Genomic DNA, 19221 nt, shown 5'->3' with positions numbered 1-19221 from the left:
GTTGTGTGAATATATTATAAAACATAAAAAAAATATATATATATATATATATATATATATATATATATATATAACTTATTCTTGTGATAGCAAAGCTGAATTTTCAGTATCAGTACTCTAGTCTTTAGTATCACATGATCCTTCATAAATCATACTAATATTCTGATTTGCTGCTCAAGATAAACAGTTGTGCTGCTTAGCAAAAAATCATACCGACTCCAAACTTTTTAACAGTAGTGTGTTACATGGGTTAAAAAACAATACATTTCTGCTATTTGGAAGCATCTTAAACCTAAAATAAGAACCAAAAGAAACCTGAATTTTATGCTATGTTCAAAACCTTATCGGAGACGGCCTCATTGCTGCTTTTTCAGTGCTGGTCATTTTTGTAGCATTTGTTTTGGAAAGCATCAGATTCTCCTCTGTGCTCTAAGAGCCAAGTTGCAAACAAGTTCCTTTTTGCTGCTGCAGTTTGTCATTCTCTACTTAAGCAACAATCACGCCATTTAATAAACAAACTAATGTTCTCTTTTATTACTCTTTATTAAAATACTGCTGTACACACAAATATTTCAAAAATGTGACAAACACAAGAAGGGCATAAAACATACTGGGATGGTGAAGGAGGATTTCATGTACGAGTGCATATGTATGTGTGTGTCTGGAGTGCGGTACATGATATGAGACCGGCCTGTAAAAGGTGTGTACTAATGTGTGTGTGTGTGTGTGTGTGTGTGTGATTCAGAGAGGGATACGGGCTTGGCACCATGTTCACCAATTAGTTTACTTATCAGTTGACTAAAATAAAAAAGAGGGGAAAAGTACATTATTGAACTTACAGCATCCTCAGCTCTGCTTGCTGTATCCTGCACCCTCTCAGTCCAGTGTGGCACACCCAAATCTGTGCTGCAAGTCCCACCTGTTCCTTGACTCACGGATTGGGCAGTCACCAATGACAAGTCAGACACATTCAGTCATTGGCATATTCCTGTCAGGGATCAACCTGAGCGAATTCCAAACTTTTTTTCTGGATGTCGTCACATAATTTGTAGGTCAAATCATAGTTAAACAAAAACGAAACCAATACAATCCCAACCATCCTGCTGGGACTGGTCCACAGAGATCACACTAATGAGGTGAGAAACATCCCATCATGCATCTCTGTACAGCAACTTGGTGAGGAAAGGGAAAGACAGTAACAACACAAGAGAGCTCTACTGAGATTCACTATATCCAAACCAATACAAGCGTGGATTAGATTGAACGAATTAGGGAAAAGAATGACAAAATGGCCAGAAACTTGGGATGCTCAACAACAGAAGCATTAGAGGACATTCCACAATGAGACAGAACTGGTTTCCCTTGCTAGCGTGGTCCAGTTCTTTGGTTCCTATCACAAAAGCTTGACTTAAAAAAAAAAAAAAAAAAACTACAACGAAAATCCATCCTCTCAAAATCCGATTTCAAAAAGCATCCATAAAACGAAAAAGTATGTTGCGAAATTATGAAATAAACGACAAGTTCACACAGCAAGAGGAGAGAGCACCCCTTTGTCATGGAATCCCCCTCGACTGCACGCAACCAGTAACTTCCCCTCCCGCCTCCAAGTTGGCCAACATTTAAATGGGTCATTACAGCAGACGAGGAGTGGTGGCACGGTACTACTCATGCCACACATTCATAAGTGGTCAGTCTCATCAGTTTGTCCCATCAGAGCAGAGGATTCTGCACACATGACCAGTGGTCTGTTCCCATTTCTAGTACCTCATTAAAAATGCACAAGGAGATGATGTGGAAAAACGGTGCTCTGATTTTCTTCTAATTTCATGTGTGAGACCCCGGCCCTCAACGCACCCTGTGGGACACGCACAATCACTTAAAAAGAAACTTAAAATGTTTAGTGCTTCCTCCAAAGAAAAAAATAAAAAAATAAAAGCAGGAAGTCTCTTATTTTTTGGACATTGTTCCCAAGTCTAAAAAAAAATTAAAAAAAAATCATCACAGCTCTCAGTTCAGTTCATAATTCTGCAGCTGCGGTGTTGTTGTGAAAACTAAAAAAATAAGCTTTAGAAAATAAGCTTTTTCTGGACAGAACAGTGTATCTGACTGGAGGTGAGCAGCCAGCTGGCTCTGCCCTGGTCGTGAGATCATCATTCTGCACCTATGATTCCAGGCTGTAGTGCAATGTGCTCTGTTTCAGGCAGTTCCAGCCCACTCTTGTGGATGGCTGGGGGTTACAGGGGACCGTTCGTGGCGGCCAGCAGTTCCTGGAAGGTGCTCTCAAAGCACCGCTTTAGGTCGGAGTAAGTCACCACAAGCACGCTCTTCTCATCCCGTGACACCAGACTGACCTTCTCCGGTGCTCCAGCATCCAACTGCAATGAGCAATTAAAGGAAGTTAGTGACAAAAATAGTGGACTGGTTAAATTAGCAAAGCTGAAGTGATGAATGAAAAATAATAGAGTTCCATGAAAAAGACATTTACATTTTATTTTGTTTTAAGGTTACAAATTATATATGTAATACAAAATGTATGTAATTACACAATTAAATACTTACAATAGGAATATGGTTAGGGTTCAGTTGCTTGTAATTATGCATAATTTTCATGTTGGTTTTGAAAAACATATACACTATTTAAGATAAAAATTTAAATCAATGGCTCTAAAAAAAGTAATGTGTTGTAACTATCAAGAAAAATTATTTATTTTAAAATAATTTGTGTACATTTCTGCCATATGTACATTAACTGACAGTCACCACTGATAAGCTACCACTAAATATTGTAGAAACTTAATTTGCTGTAAAGTTGCTTTGCAATGATTTGTATCGTGAAAAGCGCTGTACAAATAAACTTGAATTGAATTGAATTATACAAATACACTAAACATGACTACAGGTTTGTTGGTGTATCAACCAAGATTTCGTGGCTTTCTTAAAATTATTATAATTTACAGTAGATTTTAAATAGTCAGGCAATGAATTCCAAAATTTTACACCTTTCACTGAGAGAACAGTCTGAGCAAATGATGTTTTGCAATATATAACTTTACAGTTTCCACTAGAAGCCGCTCTAGTGGATCTACTGCTTCCCTGCAATCTCTCGAAAAATGTACATAAGGGCATAGGAGCAAGACCATTTAAACAAACTTTACATAATGAAAAAAGACAAAGTGAGCAAAGCTCAAAATCTTGTATTTACTTAGAAAGCAAATAAGATACCATCATTGTCAGATCCTATCTAAAATTTTCAAAGCTCTATTGTAAAGACATTTAACCTGATTAATTATGGATTGATTTGTCTGAGACCAAATAGCTAATCCATATGCCATGTGTGATAATATCATCGAATTTAAAAACAAAAAAGCATGATCATATGATGAACAATTTTTTATTATTCTAAAGCTAGTAAGATTTGCTTTTAATCGTTTTACGTAACTTTTTAACATGACTTTTAAAATTTAACTGAGAATCTAAAATCATACCAAGATATTTTTCTTCTGATACTTGTTCTATAATCTCATCTTTAATTCTAATGTTTAATGATTCTGTTACCGGTAATTTTCTTATTGAAAAGCATATGGACTTTGTCTTTTTAGCATTTAAAGTTAAAAAAAGAGGCATCAAGCCAAGTGGACACTTTCTCTAAATTTCTTGTTAACTTTTCTTCAATTTCCATACAGTTCCTACCCGATATGTAGATAACCGTGTCATCAGCATACATTTGAAGACTCGCATCAGGACACACTTCTGGAAGATCATTTATATAAATGCTAAAAAGAATCGGACCCAAAATTGTTCCCTGAGGAATTCCTATATCAATATTATGAGGAACTGACTTAAAATTAATGACAACACTTTGTTCACGATTTTTTAAATACGAATCAAACCATAACAGAGATTGTTTTGATATATTATACTTTGTTATTTTTGACATTAAAATATTATGATTTACGGTATCAAATGCCTTTTTCAGATACAGGAATACTGCACCAACTTTAAATCCTTTATCGAGTGACAGCTTAATATTTTCTAATAATAAGCAAGTAGCAGTTTCTGTAGAATGGTTATGTCTAAAACCAAATTGTAAAGGGTGTAAAAGATTACTAGTCTCTAAGGACGTTTGAAAAATTAGATGCAAGATCTTTTACTGATTGAATAAAAAAATCATTAAATATTGACACAATCGTGAGGGTCTGCAGGTTTTTGGTGTCTAACCTGACTAAAGTCTAAACACAAATACAGTGGGGCAAAAAAGTATTTAGTCAGCCACCAATTGTGACAGCCCCACAACATTACTGCTCTAGAGGAGATCTGGATGGAGGAATGGGCCAAAATACCAGCAACAGTGTGTGACAACCTTGTGAAGACTTACAGAAAACGTTTGACCTCTGTCATTGCCAACAAAGGGTATATTATAACAAAGTATTGAGATGAAATTTTGTTATTGACCAAATACTTATTTTCCACCATAATTTGCAAATAAATTCTTTAAAAATCCTACAATGTGATTTTCTGGATTTTTTTTCTCATTTTGTCTCTCATAGTTGAGGTATACCTATGATGAAAATGACAGGCCTCTCTCATCTTTTTAAGTGGGAGAACTTGCACAATTGGTGGCTGACTAAATACTTTTTTGCCCCACTGTATGCACAAGCTAAACTGGCTCACCTTATTGAGGCAGGACACAATGTGGCTGAGGTCGATCCAGGGTGTGCCTGCCTCAGTTACCTGGTGGAACAGGTGATCTCTGAAGAGCTTCAGCAAGTAACGGTCACCAGTCTCAGACCACGTTGGGTCCTTCTGGAACCTACAAGAATGAAAATTAAATGTTGAAGTGAACCATTTTGAAAGTACCCTATAAAAAAAGGCAGCCATTTCAGAAAGGTTTCAATACTTTAGCTGTAATAAAAGACTTACTCTGGTCTCTCGTTGATCGTTCCCAACTTTGCCAGTAAGCGGAACAATCGCCCATTTTGAACCTCCTGCAAAATACAGGTGCATAAGCAGAAAGATGTAATAAAAACTTATAAGGATCATTTTTGAGTAACAAAAAAAGGTTATTTTGGTTTTGCGTAAGTGAGACTGCAGATTATGAAAAGGGAAGTTAAGAGAGGAAACCAGGTCATATTTAAACCTCTTTCTGAGTCACATTTGCTCTCACATCAGATGTAGCACAACGTCAAACAAACACAGGAGACACGCACTGTTTAAAAAGTCTGTCCTCTTGATGAAAAAAGGGGTTAAATACATCAATGCATGTTTGTAGGCATTTGTAACAGGGGGTACAAAATAAGTCTTCACACATCTGATACAATTGTTCAAAAGGAGGAAAGCAGAAGAAAGAACAGCTGAAACCATCCAAAATATCCGCAGTGATCACACCTCCACCCCCTCCAGTTCAAGCTCAGCACACACTAGATAATGGCATACTGGTTAAATTGGATAGCATGGTCTGAAGGGTCTTTCTTTTTGTTTGCTGAACTGATATAGAATCTACAGCCTAGTTGTGGCTCTAAATGGAAAGTGACAAGATAAAAAGACTGACAAAGTAAGAGAAAATAACACCCCACCCCCATCGGCTGTCCGGCCTCAAAAACAAACAGCACGTCCAATTAAAAAAAAAAAAATGTATGATTCTTTTGAGCTGGTTCTTTTAATGAATCACAAATAAAGTCAGTTATTTGTTTAAATTAGTCTGACAAATCTACTGAATGAATCAAGTATCAACACCTCATTAAGAATATTAGTGAACAGCAAACTATTATTCTCAGTGACTTTATTCTCAAGTCAATATCATTACTGATTTCAAGCTCAGCACACACTAGATAATGGCATACTGGTTAAATTGGATAGCATGGTCTGAAGGGTCTTTCTTTTTGTTTGCTGAACTGATATAGAATCTACAGCCTAGTTGTGGCTCTAAATGGAAAGTGACAAGATAAAAAGACTGACAAAGTAAGAGAAAATAACACCCCACCCCCATCGGCTGTCCGGCCTCAAAAACAAACAGCACGTCCAATTAAAAAAAAAAAAATGTATGATTCTTTTGAGCTGGTTCTTTTAATGAATCACAAATAAAGTCAGTTATTTGTTTAAATTAGTCTGACAAATCTACTGAATGAATCACTGAATAAATCAGAGTGATTAAAGTATCAACACCTCATTAAGAATATTAGTGAACAGCAAACTATTATTCTCAGTGACTTTATTCTCAAGTCAATATCATTACTGATAAAAAAAAAGTGTAATTAAAAGTTTTTTTTAATAATAAATACATGAACTCATAATAAACGGACTCAAAACTATACATTAAATATTTACATTAAACAGCATCATTCTTTTTGAAACACTGGTGTTTCCCCCTGAATTTTCAATACGAAAGTAAGCTGTTTTCTTCGAATGTGCGAGACTTCCAATTCATTAGCCGCTATAGGGAAATATGAGAAGAATATCAAAAGAGCAGTAAACGGTAAAACGGTTTGTGCTACAAATCAGTGTGTTTATAATTAAGACACTAAATTAAAATAATATCATTAAAAAAAAAACATCAGCTTGCAGATTCAAGCAGCATAACAAGCTGTTTTTATACAGCTAAAAATAACGAAGCAAATGACACCGGAAGCCAAACAAATTAAATTTACAACTGGCTGCAGACATTCTTACGTAAAAAAATAAGGTGGATAGAAAATATAAACTTCACATTTGAATACCTTGGCCAGGTCCTCTTCAATGACATCATTTCTCATTTGTGAGGCATCGAGTTGAGTGTAAAATCGTGCTCCAATCATGGGCATAATGTCATTGACACTGCGCAGACGGCTTTGTTCCGAGAGCAGGTACCTGAAGGTCAAAACATGACCATAAGATGTGGGCCCCACATTCAAACTAATGCACAAGTGTGAATATATGAGTGCATGAACATGCTAATTATTCTTAACATGACACATACAGAACCACAAACTGTCATATGACATAGTATATCCACTTTGAGAGCATTTAAGCTATAAAGATGTGTGTAAGAAAGAGAAAGAGGCCCACAGAATGAGGTTCTTGAGGTCAGATGAGTAGTTGATTGACACCAGCTCCATGGCCTTCTGCAAATTTTCTCTCTTAATGCCAGCTAGAGAGTTACACGCCAGAGCCAACACCACCTTCCCCAGGGAGATGAGATCTGCTTGCTGAAGGAAACAAAGAGAAACAGCAACTGATGAAACTAATAGTTTAGACCAAAACGACAAATCACTCAAGACAAAAATGAATGTTACACCGTGCCCTAACTACACGGGACGCCGTGTGGGATCTTTTCCATGTTAATCGGCGTTTTTGTCATAATCAGCCGCGATGGCGACATTTCTATTTTAGAAACGGTTTCTATTTCTGCGACTGGAACAACAGCATACAAACTATGATAATGATAATCTCAGGTACTGATTATGTGCTTTAAGTTAAAAGTGTCTAAGGTGAGTTTGAATATCATTTTGTATGATCTTTATAGCCAAACTGAAAGCAACAATAGATAGTTTACCTCAGATCTTAAAAAAAAAAATGTTGTCTGTTAAAACGGCAAACTCAATGTGAACCAACCACCGTATTCCATAAAGATGGTATCAGTCACTCCGTATGTACTTTCAATAATGTTAAAAAGTTCATATTTATGAATTAGATGATAAACTTGTCCATTTCGTTGAACTAATAGTTTAGACCAAAACGACAAATCACTCAAGACAAAAATGAATGTTACACCGTGCCCTAACTACACGGGACGCCGTGTGGGATCTTTTCCATGTTAATCGGCGTTTTTGTCATAATCAGCCGCGATGGCGACATTTCTATTTTAGAAACGGTTTCTATTTCTGCGACTGGAACAACAGCATACAAACTATGATAATGATAATCTCAGGTACTGATTATGTGCTTTAAGTTAAAAGTGTCTAAGGTGAGTTTGAATATCATTTTGTATGATCTTTATAGCCAAACTGAAAGCAACAATAGATAGTTTACCTCAGATCTTAAAAAAAAAATGTTGTCTGTTAAAACTGCAAACTCAATGTGAACCAACCACCGTATTCCATAAAGATGGTATCAGTCACTCCGTATGTACTTTCAATAATGTTAAAAAGTTCATATTTATGAATTAGATGATAAACTTGTCCATTTCGTTGGGAGTGCAGTGCGCTTCTGAATGGCTGTGATATTTGAGTGATTGTGTTGTGGCGTGTTGTCATGTCGTGTCTGGTGTGGACAGCCAAATTGCTTGTCGCTGGAATCTTGTTGGATCGCATCTGGTTAGGTCACAGTGTTACACCACAACAAAGCAGCCTTTAAAACACACTGCTAGTACAAAGAACTTCATTTCAATATTAAAGTGGTGTATAGTCAGAATCATGAAATTCTGGCAACTAATTGTCAAAAATAATTGTGATTAATTTATTAGTAAAATGTTATAGACACCAATGTTTTGGGGTCAGTAAGACTTTTTATTTTTTAAATAAAATCATTCTATTTAGGAGGGGTGCATTAAATTGATCAAAAGTGACAGTATTTTTTGTCGTTTTTTTTTTTTTTTCCAAGTTAAAAAAAAAGCATTTATTTGAAATGTCATTTACTTACCAGCACAACTGTGAAGAAGAAGAAGAGGAGGAAGAAGAAGAAGGAAGAGGAATAAGAAGGAAGAGGAGGAAGAGGAAGAGGGAGGAAGAAGGAGGAGGAGGAGGAGGAGGAAGAGGAAGGAGGAAGAGGAAGAAGAGTTCCTTGAACACAAAATAAGCATTTTAGAATGATTTCTGAAGGATCATGTAACACTGAAGACTGGCTGCTGAAAATTCAGTTTTGCTGAATCACAGGAAAAAATTACATTAAAAAATATAAAAGTTATTTTAAAGGAGACATATTATGCCATATTATGACATAATAAAATGCATATTATTACATTTTACAATATGTAATATAAGTCTCTGGTGTCCCCAGAATGTTTCTGTAAAGGTTCAGCTCAAAATACTCCACAGATCATTTATTATTTCATTTTGAAAATGCCCATTTTGAGAGGAAGCAGAAACACGCTGTTTTTCGTGCCGGTCTCTTTAAATGCAAATGAGCTGCTGCTCCCCACCCCCTTTTCCAGAATAGAACTGTCTCATTACATATGTTTTGGTTCTGATTATCATGTTTATCACGTTAAAATCATGCGTTTTAAACCATATTAGTTTAAACTTCTGATATATGGTTTTCTGAGTGCACATATCCGAAGCAAACGGACAGAAAGCGGCTGTCGGACCATGTTAGTACTAAGATCTCATTCACACACAAGTTCACGTTAAAAACACATGAGTTACAAAAACAGTCGGTTATGTCTATGAAGGTAAACAGCTGGGAAACAAATGTGTGTAAATGTATCTGTGTGGCAGCAGAAATATACAGGTGCATCTCAATCAATTAGAACGTCGTGGAAAAGTTCATTTATTTCAGTAATTCAACTCAAATTGTGAAACTCGTGTATTAAAGGGGTCATATGATGCAATTTCAATGTTTCCTTTCTCTTTGGAGTGTTACAAGCTCTTGGTGCACAAAGAAGATCTGTAAAATTGCAAAGACTAAAGTCTCAAATCCAAAGAGATATTCTTTATAAAACGCCTACCTAAAACGGCTCGTTCTAACACGCCCCCACATATCTACCTCACTATGTGGGAAGATTTGCATAACTCCGCCCAAATGTTCATGCAAAGAAAGAAGGTGTAACTTTTATTCTCACTGTAGTATTGTTGACGCTGCAGCCATGTAGTGAAGGCGCTGTGTGCTTCGTTGTGAAAGCGAAACTACTTTGTTTGGTCTTCCAAAAGAGGATGATATCCACTTCGTCATGCCTAGAGCTGATCTGTGCTGGTCGCTGAGGGAATACATCAACTTTCACCGTGGACAAAGCGGAGTCCAGCCCATCACATGTGGTTGCAGCTCATTCGTCGCATCTGCCGGGCACGCCGTTCTCGACCCCGCCGCCTCAGCTCACTCTATCCCAGCCTCAGCGCACGCTAAGCCGTTTGGTGTAATTTCATTACACCAAATAATGTTTTTTTTAGCAGCATCATATGACCCCTTTAAATAAATTCAATGCACACAGACTAAAGTAGTTTAAGTTTTTGGGTTGTGCATCTTTTTCTTCCACACTTTTTCCTTCTACTCAACTTTGTCAATGAATGCAACTTCTTTGGCAATGAATGTTTGTGGCTTACCCTCCTTGTGAAGGGTGTCAATGATTGTCTTCTGGACAACTGTCAGATCAGCAGTCTTCCCCGTGATTGTGTAGCCTAGTGAACCAAACTGAGAGACCATTTTGAAGGCTCAGGAAACCTTTGCAGGTGTTTTGAGTTGATTAGCTGATTGGCATGTCACCATATTCTAATTTGTTAAGATAGTGAATTGGTGGGTTTTTGTTAAATGTGAGCCAAAATCATCCCAATTAAAAGAACCAAAGACTTAAACTACTTCAGTCTCTGTGCATTGAATTTATTTAATACACGAGTTTCACAATTTGAGTTGAATTACTGAAATAAATGAACTTTTCCACAACATTCTAATTTATTGAGATGCACCTGTACAGTAAATAAATCAATAAATCCACTACTCTCGTCTCCTCTGAGGCTGGGACTCTAAATAGTGTTCTGTGCTCGTTTGCAGCTCATACCTGCTAAAAACATCTGTTTAGGATCCGATTCTAATGTTTATCGAGCTGAAATCATGCGTTTTAAACCATATGAGTTTAAACTTCTGAAATATGGTTTTCTGAGTGCACACATCTGAAGCACACTGACAGAAAGCAGCTGTCACAGCATGTGAGTACTAAACTAAGTTCTCATTAACACACAAGTTTACGTTAAAAACACACGAGATACAAAAACAGTCGGTTATGTCTGTGAAGGTAAACAGCTGGGAAATAAATGGCATGTTTATTTTAGATCTGTGTGGCAGCAGCAATATACAGTAAATAAATCAATAGATCCACTGCTATCTTGTCTCCTCTGAGGCTGGGACTCTAAATAGTGTTCTGTGCTCGTTTGTGCAGCCAGAACAGTTCGCATGCTTTGCTCAAACTTTCGCCATGGCATTAGAGCGGGTACACCGTTGTCACATGCAAAATCAAAATGAAGGCACAGTGGGTGGAAACTTACAGATTAAGGAGCGGTAATATTATAATGAGATCCCTTAGCCACGTCACTAGGGGAGCAAAATCAGTCCCCCTCATTTTTTTCAGACACTTGCAGAAAAAGGCTTACCAAAACAAAGTTACTGGGTTAATCTTTTTCAAGTTTCCTTGATTGGTAGATGCACCAGGGAGCTGATTATAGCACTTAAAACCTGGAAAAGTCAGATTCTCATGATATGTCACCTTTAAAGTGTCATAATATTTCACAATATAACTGTTTTTACTGTACTTTTGGTCAAATAAATGCAGCCTTGATGAGCAAAAGAAACTTTCTTCGACAAAATTAAAATAATCTTACCAACCCCAAACTTTTGAACGATAATGTAACAAAACCCGATTAAATGAAGCAGCACGGTCAAATTATGGATGTGATGGGTGTATCACACTGTTTGGGTGTAAAGGAGATGTTCAGTACCTGGTACTGGGGCATCAGCGCCAGGTGGTTGGTCTGACTATTGTCAAACGTTAAGACATCAAACATTCCTACACAGTTGACTCGTAACCTATGGAGAAACAACAAACATTTAGCAGTTTGTGTTTGCATGTTTGTTTTTTTGTGCAAACACTGCTGTGAGAAGCTGATAAACATGCAGAATATAATAAAGGAAGAGCAAAAACAAAGTTAACTTCTCCATTCACTATTTATGGCTAGAAAATAAGGGCCCCACAGAACACTGACCGATCTGTGGTTTGACCATTCTTCATTTCATAAGTTGATTATCTACAGCTCTCAAGAAGATTCTACAGAACTGTGCTTCGCACAGTGTGGGTAGTAGTTCAGGAAAAAAAACATTTGCTTTAATGTGCAAAACATTACTAATTTCACAACATTTCATACCAAATCAACTAATGCCCTGTAGTAACATGAATGTAGTTCTGGTTTAAATGTGCAAGATGCATGTGGCTGTACCGTGTCTTTCCAGTGATGAGGATCTTACTAGGGTCCATGACCCTGCAGGCCAGACCCGCCGTGTGAATGGTGCGCAATGCTGAGCTCAGCTGGACAATGTAGGCCCAAATCAGCGACTCCGGTAACAGGCCCGCATGCTGCCGTGGAGGAGGGAGCTCATGCTGCCCTGATGGAAGAAAACGTAAAAGTTATTTCTCTAAAAAAAAAAAAAACTTTAACAAAACAATTACAAATAAATAATATAAAATTAACACTGGAAATAGGTAATAAAACTGTTTAACATCAAGGTATTAAAATTGTATATCTATGTATAAGAATAAGTGTATATTTTTAGATGTTGTGACTGGTTATTATAATAAGTTGCTGTATTTTATCCCATCCTGATAAACACACGTTTTACGGTTTGAGGCTGCACTGTGGTTAATGCAGCCATAAGCGCTGCAGCTGTTTATAGCTAAACATCATCCCTGGGTTTTGCTTCCTCTGTCAGTCTCGAGCTTGCAGGTACTGAACCACCTGAGGCGGGATCAGTTTCAACCACTCCTTCCTCTTTCCTCTCTACACATTCACGAAGACGCAACTGCCACCAAACACTTGACATACTCTGTATCTAACGGCTGTATTCTCACACACACAAACAGAAACAGCAGAGCAAGAAACAACTCACCCCACTTTCTCTTTGTGAAGTAAGAATCCGCTGCCGGATCGTTGAAGTGCCTGCTGAACATGGTCTCCGCCCCCGCATGGAAGTCATAGGAAAATACCAGTGCTGCGAAGGATAAACGTGATCATATATGAAAAGACTCCAAAAGGGTCAATGACACAATCATCTAGTGCTGTCAAAAGTACTGACGTTGGTACTGAAATTTGAAAAATGTGACGATACCGGCATTTCCCGCTAGCATTTTGAGCGCTGTTGAGCGCATTCTTAAACCAATCACAGACATATCTGTTCATAAAAATCTACTTCAAAACACAATCCTAGAAATGTACTCCTTTGAAAAACCATAATATTTTAAACAAGTTTTTCAAACAATTGTAAGAAATTAACACGGTTTAATGAATTAATAAGCATTTTTGCAAAGAGATTTTTGAAGAAATAAAAATATTAAACTAAACATTTTTTTAAGAAAAGCTCTTTCAATTATTTTTCTTCAGAAATTCATCATTTAAAAATATGTCTCAGAGCAGAGGCGCGTTCAAGTTATTACATTTGTAAATAGTTTTTAAAAAATACTTTAATAAATTAATAGATAATAAATAATAAAAAATTAGCTTCTCATCACTGACCCGAAATCAAATGCATAATTTCAAAACCAAAAGCTGTGTTGCACAATAGTTTGGACATGCACATGCACTTAAAAAAAAACAACACATATTCGTACAGTGGTCTCCAAATGCTTTGGTGGTGAAGACCTCTCGGAGGGTCACAGTATTGGAGTGCTGAATCTTCTTCCACATGTCTACCAGCATCATACACTTGGTGTTTACCAGCCTGAAGCCTGTGAATGCACACAAAGACATTTCTAAAGTTACACACATGGGTATTAAACCAAAAAACAACATGTCATTGTGCTGCCAAGATGCAGAGACTGTTTATTGTTTTAGTTCTCCAATTTTTAGAGATATTCAATCTAGGTACTTTAATTACCATAAGCACTTTAAAACCATATTGAACTTTAAATGATTTCATTTTTAGTTATGTGGTTCTTGGTTATTTAGTTATTGGTTATCCATAAATATTTCCATTGCAAAGACCAGAGATGTAAAAATGGAATTCAAAACACAAACGTGCAAATTCCCTACAGAAACAGCTGTACATACAAATAGTTAATGCCTCACCATGTATCCTCCTGAGGCAGTAAGGCAGGTCATCTTTGCTGTTGACTGCCTTGTAACAGGAAGTGATGTAACTGAAGTTGCTGGTTTTCTGAAGACGGTTTGGTGGGGGAAGGGGTTCCAGGGGAAAGAGGCTGTGGTAACTGTCTACCTCAGACGGCACTCCTGAAGAAGACATGGATCAGACGACTTAAATCATACAACAAACCTTTTCTTACACACATATGTGCGAAAATAAACACTTCAAGAATATAAAGAAAGGTAGATAACTATGTAAATGCTTTTCAAACCAATTTCAAAAGGCAGACAAAGGATGTGGTTTTCTTCTCAGATAGCAGGTGAATCCATGTGCACTGACCACAAAACAGACATTATAACTGAACAGTTGCCGTGTTGTCCATTGAAACCAAAACACTATTGACATGGCATGCCAGCAAAAGACAAACCACATCCTTACCAAGGTTCTCAGACTGATCTATCTGTGCCATCGTTATCAAATGCCTGTTAATCAGCTCCTACAAACAAGACAAACAAGACACTGTTACAATAAATAAGTGAAAAATGACCAACAACTTCTAAACAACACTGGCTAACAGATGAGGGCAGAAATAGACAATTACCTGTCGAAGTTCGTCCGCCATAAAGAAGGATGGTGCATTGGCTTTTGGCTGCATGTATGCCACATGAGGTGCCGTTTGCGGATACATGTGATATGTTGGGAACACCTGAAAATGAGAACAGCACATTGGATATATTAGGTAAACCAGGTAAAGGCAATAATAGCACACAGCAAAGTCTGATTGCCATGGACCATACCATTCCGGCCAAAGGAGCAGGGGTGTTGTCGGTATAGAAGTAAGTTGTCCCACCCACAGTCTCCTTTTGAATCACGTGGGCTGCACCTCCCTGATCAGATGCACTGGTGGGCACCATGTAATTGGCTGGGTTGGGGTTGGGTGTGTGACTGCGCCGCCGTGGGGCTGGAGAGGTGTGAGGGGTGATTTTGGGGGAGTGAAGAGGAGATGACCCAGCAGAGAGCGACATACCTGTACAAAAAACCACATTCAAGCCTAATTAAAAACAGAGTACTCTGACCAGATTTACAACCTAAAAGATCACACACATTAAAAGACTGAATAGAAATACTAAGCATAAAAAAAATAATAATAATAAAAAGACAGACAGAATGGCAGAACACCAGGTGGTACTTTCTGGGAGTGAGTCACTGACCAGGTGCAAGAGCAGCCACTGTGGAGCTGCTCAAGCCAGGATGAGGGAAGATGGGGGAGGCGAATGCTGCTGGCACGGTCGTCTGAGACATGGAAGCCATCCGTGGGGCCCCTTTAGGTACAAACTCACTGGCTGTGGGGTTAGGAGCCTGAAAAATAATCACAAATACAAATAGAACCATAATGTTTTCACTAACACCTCTAAGAAAGTATCTTTATCATTTTGGTATTGGCACAACTTTTTCCAAGTTAGGGATGTGTAAAGCAACATTTATTAAAAATTCACTAGTCAGCAAATGTCTCAAGGAACACCTGTATAATTAGGTTGGTTTCTGATTCACCTGATTCCAATCAGACTCGATTCTTTGGGCAGGGGTTTTCAAAGTGGGGTTGATTTGTTTGTTTTACCGAAAACAATAAGATTACAATAACTAAATTACATTAAAATAAATAATGATTATATTAAAAAAGAAAATAAATTATATTAAGATACATAAAATGTGACTAAAAATACATAGTGCAGTATAGTATTAAAAGTAGTTGAGAAAATATGTAACCAACAATTTTTTTTCATAATAAAAAATTGGGTCTTGATACATAAAGACCTAATTTAACATTTTTGGATGGGGGTCTCTTGACACAGAATCTTAAAATGCATTTGTCAGAAGCAATGCAATGGCGACTGATGTCCGTCTAAATATATATGGCTTATGTATATTTTTAATACATTTTCTTATGTATATTTTTAATTACTTTTCTTTAAGGGATTTCCTGTGCAAACTCTCTAAAAGTTAAAACACAGCATAATGTCAGCATAGTAATTAAACTTCACTGCTAAAAAATTATAATTTTTAAAACTCACGAATCAACTGGTCAATTGTTGGATGACTAGTCTGACCAAAACGCAAATTGGAACCATTTTTTTCCTATTATGCCTTATTGAAAGATGACAGAAATACAAGTGATTCTTCAATCAACAAAATACTCAGTCATAGCACAATACAAACAGCATAAACTGACATGTAAAACTCACCTTTCTCCTTTGTGATATGCTCAAAGCACCAAAATCACTGAAGAGAGATGACGCTGGGGAATTTACTGGATCTAAAAAGTGGAGCAGACACATAGAAAAGGTTTTCAAATCTTGCCATGACAGCTTTTATTGCCACAACAAAAATTTCAAACAATTTTTTACTTACCATGTGTGTTGTGGCTGAAGCTCTTGGCACCATCGTTCAGTAGACTCGGAGAACTGCTACTGCTGGTCATCCTCTAAAAACACAAGCAACCATCAACATGTGAAGTGTCCCATTATGAATCACCACTGTGTGCTCCATTTGACAGACCCAGTTGCTAGTATTATCTATTGGTTTCCTGTTTATCATGTCACCACACACAGTCACTAGTGGTTATGTTACCTGCATCATTGAATATTTGGACTCTGCTGGACCTCCAAACCCATTGACCCCAATAAAGGTGCTGCTGAAGTATGAGTTGGTCAGACTGGCATCATTCAGAGCACCTCCCTCCATCCCAGGGACTGCAATAAAGCAAAAACACATGTGAACCCTTTGTGTAAACACTATCTTGCACAAAGTATTATGTAAGCCTTTTTCAAATTAAATAAATAATTCAAATAATGCAGTGAATGGTAGCTTCAGTATGTAATGTTTTAAAAGATTAATGTGCTCTCCTAAAAGCAAGTTCCATAGAATTTCTCCTGAACACTAAAAAAAGTTTTAAGAGCCACTTGACATAATTTCCCACTTTACTGTGAAAATGCACTCAGCCTATTCTAAAGTGTCATCAAAACATTGGCAAACCAAAGGTGTGCTATTCTGTTAGTTTATAAAGATGCTTCAATCTTGCCTGTGAACAATGGCAGGTCTTTTTCTATGGCAAGCCATTTATTCATTAAATCTAGTATCTATGCCACTGTCACTGTTATCACATTTTTGCCACTGAATTCTGTGGAGATGTGTGTAACCACACTTTGGACTAGTATGTATTCCAATATTGAGGAGTATCTCTTTTTTAAATATCACTAATAACTATTCATTAAATATTATAGTATTTATTATGATTTTAAAAATTTTGTACCTATTTATGAGACACAATTATCTATCCAAGTTGTCACTAGTAACATTTATTATGGCACCTGTTTCAATCTTTTTTCCCTACCTGTCTAACCAGAACAGCTATTTTAAAGTTAAACTAAACCATTACTAGTATGATTAAGAAAAAAATATTCTAGAAACAACTGGAGCACAATAGTATCTCAATGGCAGGCCTACTATGATCAATTTGTTTAATACTAGGAAAACTGGAACAGATACTAGTAACTATTAAAATAAGTACTAGAATAAGTAGTAGTTTCTCATAATGAGTGAAATTGTAAAACAAGTGTAATTGTAAAAGATAGTAGTCAATACCGGATTACTGGAGTATTCCAGTAAAAAAACCTACTAGGTAGTTTAGTTTTAAAGAATAAATGTTAAAATGTCTTGCCATACCTATCAGTTATCAAAAAACTAGACAATTTATGCATTTGGAAGAATATTTTAGAACCAACAGAAACCAAGTAACGTTAGAGGATTAACTAAACGATTTTGCTTCGGTTGTTTTAGTATTTCCGTCTTTCGTTTAAAAGTGTTTGCGCGCTGTGGAGTAACATGTTGATTTCCCGTGTTGTTTTGGTAGCGAAATTTAGGCCGCTAAATCCACGGCCTCGATTTAAACAAAAGCTGCCGTGTGGCCCCATAATCGAACAACAACAAGATACGTTAGGCCTCAGCGCAATCTTACTGGACAACAGCTGTCCCTCCAGAGTTGTTCCCGCGGGACCAAGAGAATCGTTCTTTTTGGGAACGTTTGCCGGAGCGCCGCTGGCCGCGCTACTTCCGAGCACGTATCCCGCCGCCGTCACTGCTCCTCCGGCGAGAGATAAAGAGACGGGGCTTCCTCCTCCGCCAGCACCTGTACCACCACCGTGCAGAGAAAGGCTCGCCATGGACAGGTCCTCGTGCAGAAACTGGCATTCATCTCCGTAAAAACAAGTCTTGTCTTTCGCATAATAACGGCAGAATTTCACTTTCACACCGGGTATTCCGACACCCCCGAGCGGAGCAGCTGGAGCTGGGAGTCCACTGTTCATGGCACCGCTGCTGCTGCTGCTCCCGCCGGAAGACACTCGCACATAGACTCGAGATATTTAGCAGCAGTATATTTTAAAACAGAGAAACAACGAGCACCTTACTGGACGTTTAGCAATAAAATCAACCTCCTCATCGATCCAGATGACTAGTCAGTAAGAGCCATACTTTTGTTGCCATGTACTGATACTCGTTATCGGGGTCCATAGCTGGCCTACTAGTCCATCCGCCTGGCGTTTGGCTGGGATCATGCTGTTGTTGTTGTCTTCTGTCTACACTTGTTCAGCTAAGCGCTAATAGCTCTGCTGTGCATGCTGGGTACGACCAGGACTGCAGTTCACATAAGGAGTCAGTAGGGGATTCATTTAAATCATAAAACACATATTACAATCATTAATAATAATATATTGTCATTTACGATTTTTTTAAAGTGTTAAAATGTAAAATTTTTGTATCGTGAGCTTAAGTGTTAAAAACAGGGAATTTTACTTTTCATATCGTAACTGAAAAATATATATTTTAATTAATTTGGTATTTATGTGTCAGTTTGTGGTTTTAATACATAATCAATTAATCATTTATATTAAAACATTATTATTATTATTATCATGTATACATTTTCCTATTTATAAGAGTGTTGAAATACTGAATACAATTTTTGTATTTTGTTTAAGAACATGGAATATTACTTTGCATATATACTGCAGTTCACATAAGGAGTCAGTAGGGGATTCATTTAAATCATAAAACACATATTACAATCATTAATAATAATATATTGTCATTTACGATTTTTTTAAAGTGTTAAAATGTAAAATTTTTGTATCGTGAGCTTAAGTGTTAAAAACAGGGAATTTTACTTTTCATATCGTAACTGAAAAATATATATTT

At 37.1% G+C, this 19221-nt stretch overlaps 1 protein-coding gene across 3 annotated transcripts; it reads right to left on the bottom strand.

Moving 5' to 3' along the window:
- Positions 1 to 524: 524 nt before the first annotated feature.
- On the bottom strand, positions 525 to 18652 carry LOC107584974 (PAB-dependent poly(A)-specific ribonuclease subunit PAN3-like). Of its 3 annotated transcripts, none has more exons than XM_016271771.1 (18): positions 17984 to 18652; positions 16597 to 16718; positions 16378 to 16450; positions 16212 to 16282; positions 15180 to 15327; positions 14766 to 14995; positions 14570 to 14674; positions 14407 to 14464; positions 13953 to 14114; positions 13496 to 13612; positions 12778 to 12879; positions 12111 to 12276; positions 11616 to 11703; positions 7042 to 7181; positions 6714 to 6843; positions 4921 to 4985; positions 4672 to 4810; positions 525 to 2375 (listed from the first exon to the last, which is right to left on the bottom strand). In XM_016271771.1, the coding sequence occupies exons 1-18, from the start codon at positions 18330 to 18332 to the stop codon at positions 2235 to 2237; spliced, it is 2406 nt and encodes an 801-aa protein (XP_016127257.1). In that variant the 5' UTR covers positions 18333 to 18652; the 3' UTR covers positions 525 to 2234. The 3 variants fall into 3 exon arrangements, with proteins under 3 accessions (XP_016127257.1, XP_016127260.1, XP_016127261.1); XM_016271774.1 differs by having other exon boundaries at positions 18430 to 18652; XM_016271775.1 differs by having other exon boundaries at positions 18499 to 18652.
- Between the last annotated feature and the right edge of the window lie 569 nt (positions 18653 to 19221).

The sequence above is a fragment of the Sinocyclocheilus grahami genome, unplaced genomic scaffold, assembly GCF_001515645.1.
Source record: "Sinocyclocheilus grahami isolate Dianchi unplaced genomic scaffold, SAMN03320097.WGS_v1.1 scaffold65.1, whole genome shotgun sequence".
In the NCBI taxonomy this organism is placed as follows: domain Eukaryota; kingdom Metazoa; phylum Chordata; class Actinopteri; order Cypriniformes; family Cyprinidae; genus Sinocyclocheilus; species Sinocyclocheilus grahami.
The sequence above is the reverse complement of the archived record's forward strand: the minus strand, read 5'-3'. Positions and strand labels throughout refer to the sequence as shown.

What these genes read in the sequence shown, in the direction of transcription:
- LOC107584974 (XM_016271771.1), bottom strand. Translation starts at nt 18,332, where the DNA reads ATGAACAGTGGACTCCCAGCTCCAGCTGCTCCGCTCGGGGGTGTCGGA. An exon ending in CTCATCACTGGAAAGACACG is followed by an intron (nt 11,704 to 12,110) that starts GTACAGCCACAT and finishes GTTTCTCCATAG; the next exon opens with GTTACGAGTCAACTGTGTAG. An exon ending in ACGATCAACGAGAGACCAGA is followed by an intron (nt 4,811 to 4,920) that starts GTAAGTCTTTTA and finishes TCATTCTTGTAG; the next exon opens with GTTCCAGAAGGACCCAACGT.